The sequence below is a fragment of the Thunnus maccoyii genome, chromosome 2, assembly GCF_910596095.1.
Source record: "Thunnus maccoyii chromosome 2, fThuMac1.1, whole genome shotgun sequence".
Taxonomy (NCBI): Eukaryota; Metazoa; Chordata; class Actinopteri; order Scombriformes; family Scombridae; genus Thunnus; species Thunnus maccoyii.
Window position 1 is genome coordinate 20,999,146 of NC_056534.1, and position 13,815 is coordinate 21,012,960.

General features: G+C 40.6%; 1 protein-coding gene across 1 annotated transcript in view; it reads right to left on the minus strand.

Annotated features, from left to right (window-relative positions):
- The window catches only part of tmem132a (transmembrane protein 132A), a 34,872-nt gene that overhangs the window by 8,098 nt on the left and 12,959 nt on the right, over positions 1-13,815 (minus strand). Inside the window, exons 7-11 of the mRNA XM_042396399.1 lie at positions 13,164-13,359; positions 12,919-13,062; positions 4,261-4,463; positions 2,795-3,014; positions 2,524-2,715 (exon numbers count right to left, since the gene is read on the minus strand). Coding sequence (XP_042252333.1) covers positions 2,524-2,715; positions 2,795-3,014; positions 4,261-4,463; positions 12,919-13,062; positions 13,164-13,359 — 955 coding nt within the window. The remainder of the gene's footprint in view (positions 1-2,523; positions 2,716-2,794; positions 3,015-4,260; positions 4,464-12,918; positions 13,063-13,163; positions 13,360-13,815) is intronic.

Here is a 13,815-nt window from a genome sequence, read left to right on the forward strand (position 1 = left end):
TGCAAATGAGCTGCAGCTCCCCATGCTCCACTCCGGACCTGAGTGTGACTTTCGGGCTGTGATACAATGTGAGATTATATGACTGCAACAGGAGAGACTGAGGGCTGTTGACAGTATTCATATTCATAGTGGAACTGCAACAGAGCTGCAGCAGCATCACTAATACTAGTATTACAGTATTGCTAAGTGTTATCTGTGGACCAGAATGGACTAGCCCCGGCTTGACTTTACACACACTTTACATACTGTAGTGGGCTACTACAGCTTTATTGTCTGAGCAAGTTAGCTGCTGGGTGCCAATCAGTCACACAATGTTGCAAAGCAAAGGAATTCCTGCAGTTTGACCATTTCTTTTTCACATGTGTTTTGTTACCTTCATGGCATGTCTATCAAATACATTTACATAATTTACAGCAGCAACACACACATACCAGAAAGGATCACGGAGGAAAACAGGCTAACATGTAACAACAAAGCTAGCTGAATTAGCGCTGCAGTTCAACGTTCCACAAAAAGCAATATGAAACCCAACCGGTCAAGGCAGATGGTTGAGGTTATTTCCCCTTAAAGGGGAGTTTTTCCTTATCACTGTCGCCAAATGCTTGCTCATGGGGGAATTGCTAGGTCTCTGTAAATTAAAGAGTACGGTCTAGACCTGCTCTATGTGAAAAGTGCCCTGAGATGACTTTTGTTGTGACTTGGTGCTATATAAATAAAAATTGAATCGTATCACCACAAAGTACAAGTTACTTTGTGTTTTAATATTGTTTAGTGTGTGTGGGCCAGAGATCTTCACAAGTCATTTATACAAGTCCACATGAAGTTTCAAGTCTTTGAGTTAGAGTCCAAGCCAAGTCTCAAGTCTTTGATCAGGAGTCTGAGTCCAGTCTTAAGTCTCTTTTTGGAATAATAAGTGTTACATATGCTGCGCATCAGGTTAGAAATAGCCACTGTGCAACATGGTTATTTCTAGGGAATGCACTTTGCTTTTGCATGTTGATTATTTCTGATTTAGCTATTTCTGTTTAACACAATTATTTTGCTTATTTTTTTTATCTATATGAAAGTATTGATAAGATCACTTTAAAATATCATACTAGCTAGCTGCGTAGTCTATTTTTGTAGCCTGTAGCCTATCTGTTATTATCTAGATAAGGACATGTAGCCAATCAAAGCACTTTCTTTGATATGAAGGGTGCTGCATATGATTTGCCTTTTCCAATAGCACAGGTACCTAATACAATATTATCATTCCTAAAGCATCTATGAACATAATCTTTACAATGTAAATAATTATTGTGGCAATAACACGGGAGCAGCCCATTGTTGAATGAACTAGGGAGACCTGTGACTATTCACCCATATTTGCTCTCTTCCTATGCTTCTCAAAAATTTCCTGAAAAAATAACAACTGGTGGCCTACTGAGTGAAAGCCAAGATCACCGGCGACATTCCATTTACTGAATTCACCAGCGGGCATCACTGTAAAACAAATAGCAACCAATGCAAATTAGAGAAAAGAAATAAGCTCATTTCCATAAAAAAGAATGCCATGCTCTGTGCAATGAGAGGATTCTGTTTATATATCAGAATCACTCCAGTGATCATCTGACTTAGATGTTTATACAGTGTGTAGCTAACATTTGTTCTGCATCAACTAAATACGCTTTTAATATGCCATTAATGGAAATTGAAGGTATTTCTGCTGGCTTGTGAAAGGGTGATGCAGTCTGCTTTCCAACACAGCCACCAGTGGCATAGTGTGCAGTTACTGGACTTGAGTTACATTAGTAGAACAACCAAACCTTGAACTGAAAAGGTATTTTCCTGATTTTCTCAAATTTTGCATTTGCCCAGCTCATTAATATCTGGCACAAGCGCATGTCTGTACCGCACTGGAGACTGGTTAAAGCTCTCCCATGTAACCACGTGTGCACAGCTCTGAAGACAGCTCATTTCGGTTAATGTAAGTAGATAACAGACTAGTTGTAATGAAGGAATAAATGGCAAATGTAGCAAAGTTAAAAGTAGATTACTGGCCAAAAAAATACTTGAATACAAAGTAAAAGCACAGTTTTAAAAAGGAAAGGAGGAACTTAAGGAACTTCCACATTGGCTTCAATTTCAAGCCGTGGTTGTTGCCACTTGGTCTGGAGCAAAGTGATGGCCTGACCAACCGACAATGCCATTCCTATAACCATACTGCTAGTGTTGCAAAAGATGGTAACTGAGAGCAGCAGAGTGGTGGGTATGACACGACTCTATTGTTGAACTGATGGAAAAAATGTTGTGAAAATGTACAGTACAACAATACATTATGCTTAGTTAACCATGTTAGCCAATGTAGTGAATGTTACTTTAACCACCTTTATAGCCAGCCTTTACCAGCAACCTGCATTGTGCTGGCCACAACTCAATGCTAATATTTGAGGAATGGCTTTCTTTGGAAATTTTTAGTGTCTGCACTAAAATATTTCCTATCCACTTGCTCATGAGGGATATCATAAATCACCTGTCTCTCACCTGGTGATGGTTGAATAGGATGTTGTAGGCTGTCACTGTTGTTGTGATGACAGAGGGGTGGGCAGGGCTGGTCTTGACTGACATGCCAAGGCCGCTGACCACCTGCACAGACAGGTCGCCAGGGGTAACAGTGTCAGAGGTCACAGTGATGTCACAGCTGCCCAAAACACCATCCCATTGCTCAGAGACAACCTGAGAGAGATGATGTTGATGATGATAATACTCAGTAGGTTAAGATGTTGAGCTGATTTGATCTATAATCACCACCTACATGGAGAGATGTCTTTCCAGGCTGTAAACCAATCAGGTTGTTTTGGGTGCCAAGGGAAGCTACCCGAGGGTCCTCTACTCTCAGCCAGTTACGGACCAGCTCTGTCACATCCACAAACCAATCGGATGAGCCCAGGAGTTGTGTAGTTCTGCTCTGGGAGTCCTGAGCTGTGAATTGAGTCAGAACCTGGACTGAGGAGCGCTGATACACTGGCACACACCTGAGGAAAATGGACACACGGGAGGAATCAAGGACTAAACAAAGTGCAAATGAACAACTCTGCAGTACCAGTCTTATCTATGAATGTAGCAAAAGTTCCAAAAGTAACCTTGGATTTCTGAGTATAGTTAAAGCTCTCGGCCTCAATAGCCTTTACATGTGTCTTGGTCAAATCCAACTTGTGCATATGGTAAATGGACTGTACTTGTATAACGCCTTTCTAGTCTTCCAACCACTCAAAGCAGTTTTACACTACAAATCACATTCATACAGGGGCTACCATACAAGGTCACAACCCATCAGAGGAAGCAGGAGCAATTTGGGGCTAAGTATCTTGCCACATCGGCATGTGGACTGGAGGAGCCGGGAATCGAACCACCGATCTTCCGATTAGTGGATGACCCGGTCTCCCTCCTGAGCCACAGCCACCCCAATATGTCTGCACATCTATATAAACCACTTGTGGATTGACTAGTCTACTTATAGGGGTGGTGGCTGTGGTTCAGGAGGTAGAGCAGGTCATCTGTAATCACAAGGTTCAGGGTTCAATTATACCATGTGATAATGAACTGATGATACAATGATGATGATAACCACAAATTGCTCCTAACTTGCTGCGGTGAGTGTGTATGAGTAAGTAGCATCATCGGCTTTGGACAAAAATGCTATATAAATGTAGCCATTAACCATTTTTGGACCTTATAACCACTCGCTAAACTATATTTGCAGACTGGGGTCTCTAAGAAATGAGAACTGTGATGACAAGGGGATTAATTCAGAACTCTCCAATGGACATTCACATTGTTCCAACATTAGCTAATACTGTGGTCTAGATTGATTGGCATCATGGATGTAACCTTAAATTCATTTGAAGTAGCTTTTTATTTATAGTCTTTTTGGCGAAAAGGCACAAAACAGGGGATTATTCTGAGTTACAGTATATGCAGATATACAGTTTCCTTCTTTTGGCCAAAAAGTGCTTGACATTGGTTGGTAAGGTTTCACGGCCTTTACATGAAAGAAAACAAACATGGCAGCCTTGAAAACATATTGAATTAAACACATTAAGGAATCACTGGGGCTAACAGGGACTTTCAGGTCATTTCTGTCTTAAATAAGAAACATACTGTCAAATTAACCCATAAATGTAACCCTTAAACCCTTTCATATAATCATGTCTGGGGTGAACCTCTTTATATAGAGAAACTCATATAAACAAAGTGTAGGGAATCGAAGCTGTCTCATACCCTTTCTCTGTGAAGTGGTTCCAGCCATCAATGGCATTAAGAACAGGGTCTGCCAAGGAGACACGCAGGGGCACTGAGGGAGCCCACACCTCTAGACACACAGAGCCACTGAGTGCGCCAAGTAGAAACTCCACCACTACACAGGTGCTGCCCAAACCTGATTCGCTGCCGTCAACAAAGAGGGTGGAGCAATCACTGGACACCTGTGGTTAGGATGAACAGAGGACAAGCAAAAAAGATTATTAAAGACAGACAAAATTAAACTGCCATTGCACAGTATGTATATCAGTGGAGGCTGATCCATAGAGGCAGAGGATGTTGCTCCTTCTCTATTTATTCAGAGACAAGAGAGAGATCAAAATATTAAAAAGAATATTTGATTGAAATAAACCATTACCAAATCTCAGTATCATTTATAAAAAAAAAAAAATCTCTTCTTTGGAAACAATCCATCATTGAAATTTCAACAACGACACCTGCAGGGTAGGAGGAGAAAGAGCAGTGTGTGTGAAGTGGTGATGGAGGGTAGTGGGGGAGAGTGGGGAGGAGTGGAGGGTAGAGGAGGATGGGTGCCTGCTGTCCTCCTCAGGGCAGGATCTCTTCCATCAATTTAATGTACATTTTTTTCATGCTAATCTATGATTGGCCAAGACATGTAAAATGACGCTCCAAGGGAGGACGTCCTCCCTAACCAATCAACAACCAGAATGCAATATTGACATTGCGTTGGTCCAATGATAGTTTCCAGATTTCATCTTCAATTCTCTCCACTGTAAAGCAGAGTAGCAGCAGTAGATAACGAGCAGTAGATAGCTCTTGCGTTAGCCAATGCAACAGTTAGCTTGTTGTAGCAGCAGTTGTAGCAAGGAGTCTTTATACATCCATGAAGGACTGTTAAGGACTGTTGTTAAGCTAACCGGAGAATGGATTTGGACTGTGTGGCGCAGCAGCAGCAGGACGCCACCGGGGAGCGGCTGGAGAGAGAAGCAACCGGAGAAACAACCAGGAGAGTTAGCTTGTTTGTCATTGTTGCTAATGATATCAGACTGGTTAACCAGCAGCCATAAAGTTCTGTTAACTAACTAACAAGATGACCAACAGCCACAAATGGACGTTATGACATGGATTCTTCATCTCCATGATAGAAAAAAGAAGACATCAGATAGACTAATGTGAGTCAGATACAGCTTCTCTCTTTCTGTCTCTTTGGTTGCTAATTTCATCTCTGATTGTTAAATGTCTCTGTGGTTGTTGTGTGAATTTATCTCCTTAACAAGAATGCAGCAGAGATCATATAATGTGCTGTAGGTACTTTGCTTGTTGAAGTTACTGTGAGCTGTCTGGACTCACTCATTCATTTAGAATTGACCCAGTTTTAAATTGAGTGGTTGTTCAGTCACCTGTTGATATTGTGTGACTAGTGAATGAGTGTGCAGGAGGTCTGGCTGCTTGCTTGTGACAATTTCTTCAGTTCAATTTTAAGCTGAGTCGTATATTGAGTAATAAGCTTAAAGTTACTAGAATAACAAGTGTAATTAAAGCTGCAAGCAGCATTGGTCAGGACCTCGCAGTGTGGCCCGTCGGGATCAGATCATTTTGCTTTTTAAAAATGAGGGACATTCTTACAAGTATAGTGTGCTTTTATTTTGAAAGTTTGATTGACAGGATGAGAATTTTCTGCAGGGTGAGACATGTCTGTCTTGCTCACACCTGTGTTATCAAAATGATGCAAGTTTTGGGCCCATTCACTTGAATTTCAATTAGTAAATTGAAAACTCTAAAACTGCTTCCACATAGTTTTAGATACAAACTTCATTTGAACGTTAAATGAGTCACCAGACTTTGACTTACAAATCTTGAATTTACATGTTTTTTCTATGTCAAACTGTTTTTGAGATATTAGAGTTTGACTTTTAAAGTCTTTTGATGCTCCTCCTGTGATTTTATAATGAGTGTGTATTGTGGAATGTTTCACAGCACTGAGGGAGTGACATCACCAGGAGCAGTTTGAGAGGAGGATTTTAGAGTACACTTCTTGTGAAATATCCTCATAAATCCCATTACTTTGGCCAAATCTTACATTAAAAATCATATTTTTTAGTAGGAAAATTTGTGGTGAATCCATTCATACAGGTTTGAAAGTGGTCAGACATATAGTTTAGACGTCAGAAGCCTCTGTTTGACACAAAGTTCATGCCCATAGATTGCCTCCCCATTGTTTTACATTGTAAGGTGTGATGTGGCAATGCAACTTTCAGGCAAACTGCTCGAGTTATTACAAAGTTTTTAACAACTTTTTTTCAGCATAATGTCATAAGTCACCTATTTAAGTTTTAAGCCAATACCATTAACGCCCTCGGAGGAGATAACATTTGTTCGTCTTATTTTGAAAGGCTAATTGCAGGCTTCCTGTTGTGTTTAGGTCAGGGGTGTCAGTGTATGATTTGTAGGTCTTGATGAGATGAATAATTGAGTTTTGGTTTGATCTCTCTACGACATTCCTACAGGCCATTGCGGCCATTTTAGTTACATAGGTGGCGCTAGAGAGCACGTTTTGGCACTTTAGGGGTTAATATTTACATTTTATCAAATTTTTTACCAGACCTGATGTGCGTGCCAAATGTGGTGAGTTCTTGAGCATGTTTAGGGGGTCAAATCTAGGTGTGATGTCCCTTAATAATAACGAAAGAAAGAAATAAAAAAAACACACGAAAAACAATAGGGCCCTCGCCCTTAGGTAAGGCCTTTGCCTTTTGGGCTCGGTCCCTAACTAGTGGTGTAACACATCATAGTTGATCCGTGATCCGTACAGATCGCCCCCCACGGTTCGGCACGCATGTGAACTGCGGATTAATTGCAAAATTTAATGTCTCATTTAAGACAAATTAAACAAACTGCTGTAAGTACAGGTCATGGACAGACAGCATGTTGCTAACAGGGATTTTGAAGAGCGATGATCAAACCAGCATCTAACGGGTCCGAGGTGACATTTGCAGGTACGTTTACCTGCTGTTTAATGTGCTGCAGCTGAGCAGCTAATTAGGGCCTGAGTCCAAAGGGTGAAGACCCTATTGTATTTTGTGTGTTTGTTTGTTTCTTATTATTATTAGGGCCTGAGTCCAAAGGGTGAAGACCCTATTGTATTTTGTGTGTTTGTTTGTTTCTTATTATTATTAGGGCCTGAGCCCAAAGGGCAAAGACCCTATTGTATTTCGTGTGTTTGTTTCTTTCTTATTGTTATTAGGGCCTGAGCCCAAAGGGCAAAGACCCTATTGTATTTCGTGTGTTTGTTTCTTTCTTATTATTAGGGCCTGAGCCCAAAGGGCGAAGACCCTATTGTATTTTGTGTGTTTGTTTCTTTCTTATTAGGGCCTGAGCCCAAAGGGCGAAGACCCTATTGTATTTTGTGTGTTTGTTTCTTTCTCATTAGGGCCTGAGCCCAAAGGGCGAAGACCCTATTGTTTTTCGTGTGTTTGTTTCTTTCTTATTATTCTTTCTTTATTAATCCGCCACTTTAACTCTAAATTTGACCCCCTAAACATGCTCAAAAACTCACCAAATTTGGCACGCACATCAGGTCTGGTGAAAAATATATTGGCACCCCTAAAGTGCCAATATGTGCTCGAGAGCGCCACCTATGTATCTAAAAAGGCCGCCACGGCCCGTAGGAATGTCGTAGAGAGATCGAACCAAAACTCAATTATTCGTCTCATCAAGACCTACAAATCATACAGTGACATCCCTGACCTAAATCCAACAGGAAGTCTGTAATCTCAATTTCAAAGTACGATTTTGTGCCAATTTTGGACCTTGAATAAATGCTATCTCCTCCTAAGGCGTTAATGGTATTGGCTTCAAACTTTAATACATGACTTATCACACTGTGCTGAACAAAAGTTATTAAAAACTTTGTAATAACTCAAATGGTTTAGATCTAGTAAGCCCTGAAAGTTGGAGTGTGACATTACACCTTACATGTAAACCAATGGGGAGGCAATCTCTGGGCATGGACTTTGTGCCAAACTGGGTCGTCTTACGTCTAAACTATAAGTCCGACCACTTTCAAACCTGTATCAATGGATTCGTGATGAAAATTCCTACAAAAAATGTGATTTTTATGTAGGATTTGGCCAAAGTCATGGGATTTATGAGGATATTTCACAAGAAGAGTACTCTGAAATCCTTCTCTCCAGCTGAGAGGGAGAGAGAGAGAATGGGAGGGGGGGATGGGTGAAGTCAGGCCTATCAGCCCAGGTCTGAAAACATCTAAATGCCTGTGACAGAAGCCCTGTCACAGAGACACAGTCCAGTTACTTAGTGTAACATCTGACAGCAGTGTTCAATCCTTACTTTTTTTCAAGGAGTACATGTGCTCCTAAATGAAAGAAATTAGGAGCATACATATAACTTTAGGAGCACACTGAAAAATGTTCAAGTAACAGTTTCTTAAAGAAAACAATTCATTACATACATATTTACAATTTATCACATACATATTTAAACTCTGTGTGTGTGTGTGTGTGTGTGTGTGTGTGCGTGTATGTAAATCACAATTTGCTGTTTTTAGGGGTGCTTGATTATGGCAAAAATCATAATCACAATCATTTTTGTTCAATATTGAGATCATGATTATTTAACATGATCACTTTTTGACTGTCATTTTTGCCAGTTGCCGATGTTGATATATGCACATATTTTTTCCACTTGGCTGAGGAGACTATTACACATGCAATCATATATTGTACTAGTGATCAAGAAAGACTATAGCCTATATGAGGGAAGAACTTTAATGCTGAGCTACTGAACTCCAGTCTTCTTAAGTTCTTCCTTCATATATTGTCTTTCTTGATCATTGTATAATCTATGCTCGCATGCATAATAGCCTCCTCAGCCAGCTGGTAAAAATATGTGCATATATCGGCATCAGCAATCAGCCACAATGAGTTGGAAATATCAGCATATTGGATATCGGAAAAAAGCTAATGTCTTGCATCCCTAGTTAAAAGTCTTTACATTCCTAAAAATAGACTTGATGAAAATTAGGAAATTAATTTGTTTTACACACAAACTCATCAAGGGTTTTCAATTTACTAATTGAAATTCAAGTGAATGGGCACAAAACTTGCATGATTTTTATGACACAGGTGTGAGCAAGGCAGCCATGTCTCACCCTGCAGAAAATTCTCATCCTCACACAATTGAGATTTGATGTTTCGCCATGACAGAGGAAGTTGCTATAACTTTATTGCTTTATTGCTCCAGTCTGCACCAAACTTTACATGTTTGATAAGACTCCCGGCCTGAACACGTGTACATGACAATGTTTCATCAGTGATGCAAACTGGCTGAATAGCGCCCCCTACGAAATTTCAGTAAAGCAGCCCCAACGGCGGGCAAAATAGTGGACAAAGAAAGTGATGTTTATCTCCTTCTTGCACTGTCTGAGAACAGCCCGGGTCTGAAGACATCTACATACACTGCTTGCAGCTTTAATTAGCTATGTAGCTGCTAACTGACGTTAGCAGTGTACTTTTCCGGTTAATGTTTGTTTGGTGGCTCATTCAACAAGCTGCAGGACAAGACGTGTTCATGTTCCTAAGTTATCATCAGGTTTTGATGATGTGGACACAGGCTGTTTCATTCACTACCGTGTTTAAAAGAGGAAGGTATCATGCTTCATATTGCAATTTAATTTAACAATAATTGAGCATTGAATATTTTATATATTTATTTTATTTCAACATTGGACATCTGGAATGTTATTTTCTTAAATGTTGTTTTCATTTAAGACCATGGGCAAAAGTTCCTTGCTGTTCCTTGCTGTAAGTGTGTTACAGAATTTTTTTTTTTTTGCTGATCCTAAAAATGATCCGATCCGTGATACGATCCGCATTGTGAGGTTTGTGATCCGTTGCACCCATACTGTTAACATGTCAGCTTTGTAGACTATATTTTGTATGTCTTGCACATAGATAAGGGGCCCTATCTTACGCCCGGCGCAGTGTGGCGCTAAGTGCAGCACAAGTCTCTTTGCTATTTCAAGACTGAAGCAGTTTCCCGTCCAGCGCCCACGTTGTTAAAATAGCAATGGCACTTGTGCCCATTGGCATGTTGGTCTAAAAGTAAGGTGTGGTCAGGCGCATTGTTGGCGCATTGCTATCTTGAGGCAGCAGAGAGCGATTGCGCTATTGACCAACAAAATCCTGGTCTTAAGTCAATGGCGCAATGTTTCACTGTTTAAGGGCGCATTATCAAGACAGTAATGTGCGCCTACACAGGTGGGTGCACAACATACACTCTGCTTGTTACACACACAGGACACGCAGCAGCGCACAAACATGCAAAAGGTAACAAATAAAAGGATTACAATGTGAGAGATTATTATTGTGTGTATTAATATATTTTAAAAAATATATACATTGATACATTGATAATCATAATGCTTAGTCATAATATTTATCAGAAGTAACTGATTGCAGTAATGATGGATTAAATTGTTTAATTATTTGACCAAATCGTGGCAATACATGTAAGTATTTAAACAGGCGGACAACAACGGATCAGACACAGATCAACTTTCCTGCAGCGTCAATACTTGGGGAACACATGAGGAAATAAGGTGGAGGAAATAAGGAGGTGAAAACAATGATTAAACTAACAAAGGAAATGATCTGTGATCTGTGGCTGACCACAGAAGGGTCCAGGAGCAGCAGTGTGCTCGTTATGGATCGTGCGCTTTCACTTTGTGCACAAACAGATCCATTTTCTCCGCAGAGAAGTGCTCCTTCTTACTACTTGGCAAATGTGCCGTCATAATAGCAATCCGCCAAGGTGCAAGCGTGTTCCTGTCTCCAAGAAACCAGTGGCCTCCTGTTTAAATGACACTGACATCAGTCATGAAGTGCTTCGAGTGACTAGTCAAAATGCACATCTGCTCCTTCCTTTCTGACACCTTTGACCCTCTTCAGGTTGCATACAGACCAAACAGGGCCACAGATGATGCCATTGACTTGGCGACACACACTGTGCTTACCCACGTGAACAAAGGGCATACATATGTGAGAATGCTCTTCATTGATTACAGCTCAGCATTAAATACCATCATTCCCTCAAAACTCATCTTTAAGCTAATTGATCTTGGACTGGAGACCTCCATCTGCAGCTTGATATTCAACCTCTTGACGGGCAGGCCCTATGGTGAGAATCGGCAGTGACACCTCCTCCTCGCTGATCCTCAACATTGGCATACCACAGGGCTGTGTGCTCAGACCCCTCCTGTATTCCCTGTCCAGCTCCAATGTCATCATCAAGTTTGATGACGACATGACTATCTTGGGTCTCATCATGGACAACGATGACGATGACTACAGAGAGGAGGCGAAGACACTAACCAGCAGTTAGTGTCTCTCTCTCAATGTCAGTAAACCTAAAGAGATGATTGTATACTACAGGAGATGGCAGGGGGGTGGACACCTCCACATTGACATTGGTGATGCTGAGGTCGAAAGGGTCAGCAGCTTCAAGTTCCTCGGTGTGCACATCATCGAGGACCTCTCCTGGTCACTACACACGGACGCCATGGTCAAGAAAGCTCGCCAGCAGCTCTATTTCCTTAGGAGACTGAGGAAGTTTGGCATGAATGCCAGCATCCTTACGAGCTTCTACAGGTGCACCATTGAGAGCTTGCTGACAGGCTTCATCCTGGTCCGGTATGGGAACTGCTCAGATCACTACAGACCTAACCTAACCTGAGAAGTCGTCCTTGGCAACTGTTTGGAAAAAGGCAGGCACTTTCAAAAAATACTTGGCAGGTGATTGGATGAACCATCATTATCAAATAAACCACCTGCACCAAGTTAGCAACTAGCTGGTGAACATAATGGAGCATTTATCAGCTAAAGAGACAAATATTTTTCATAGGTGTTGGTGGGGACCAAACTAGAGCTAAAAGGAGAGTGAATAGGTCATTAGAGGGACACAGACATGACTCAAATGAAATAAATGCCAATGTTATCTGGCTCAATATGAATGCTAACTTTTCTTTGTGACTGCTGGATTTGTAAATAGTCAACTGTTTGCTAACATGTTCACCTTAAAAACTTTAGGTGATAAGATAATGTCAGACTTGTGTTTATAGCTTACTGCACTGCTTCCAAGTGGTCAAAAAAATCAATGAATGCAGCTTTAAACAACTGTCAAATTTATCCTTGATACCAAGTCAGGTAACTACACATTCAACATTCCCTCTGTTCGCAGGAGAGGTCGCAGTATAATATTAGCATTAGCATATCATAGCATTAGTTCATTTTTAAATAAATGACCATTACTAACTATGAGTACATTGTTAACTATCTAGTTTGACATTGAATTTTTGCTCCATATTTCACATTTCAGTCTTTGTGCTATGCTAGGCTAAAATCAGCAAACTCCATCAGCCGAGGAAGACTGTGAGATGTTGAGAGTTGAATGTTTACTAGTGGAAAAAGCTAGTAATAGGACCTTGAGTTAACTCTTTTTTTTTTTGTAAAAACTAGGCTAAAATTGTCCTGATGATTCTTTATCATGTTCCTCAGATTCTTCTGAATCTGAGTGACGTGATAAACAAGTATACCTATATTTTTTGAAATGTCAGACTGATCTTTTTGGTAAAATGTGTACCTTGACAATGTTCGTGTTGGTTGAGTGACACATGACTGCAGAGGTGACATCTGACACCTTCCCATCATGGCTTATGGACAGCACAATGACAGGAAGTGACACAGGCTGGTTGGTTAGTATTGCTGTGTTGATGATTGTGTTGCTCTGGGGACAAAGAATCAGAAAACACATAATCAAAATGATGTTTAAACAAATTAGATTAGATGATTGCTAGTCTCTGGGTTGGGACTGAATGAATGAAGTACCTCTGTGACGGGAGTGATGCCAAAAATGTGTCGATCAGTGAATGAGAAGATGCTCACTGCTGCTCCATGTGACAATGTAGGGTTACTACGTCCAGAGTACTCCACCCACCAATTAGCTGACACCGTCATGGCAACACCAAAACTTCGCCTGAGGCCGTCAACTGACAGACACACCACCTGCTGGAGGACAGCGGGACTGCAGGGGGACAGACAGATTTTACTCAAACTACAGCCATCAAAATGGTTTCAAAGTTAGTTAACATGATTGAACATGGGCTCACCACTGCTAGAAATGTTGTTTTTAAAATGTTTTGAAAGTAAATCTGATCAGTATATTTTACGGTCTCATATTCCCTACAAATGAACCATTTTGATTTTGATCCAAATCTTTGTGTGAGTGAGCAAAACTACCTAATTTGCTGGCAAACTATTCTCCAATTTAAGGGTTTAAGGGAATTCACATTAAAAGGATGTCATTCACCTTCAGTCATTTTGAAGCATAAATTATTTATTTTCAAAACATGAAGGAATCATTTCAGTTAGTTTGAGTTAAATGATTCCTTATATAACGCAAACTGGCATTTTCCTCCTAAATGAGAGGCCTGAAAACAAACACGAGACTCTGGTAAACATACTCAATAATCGTGTCATG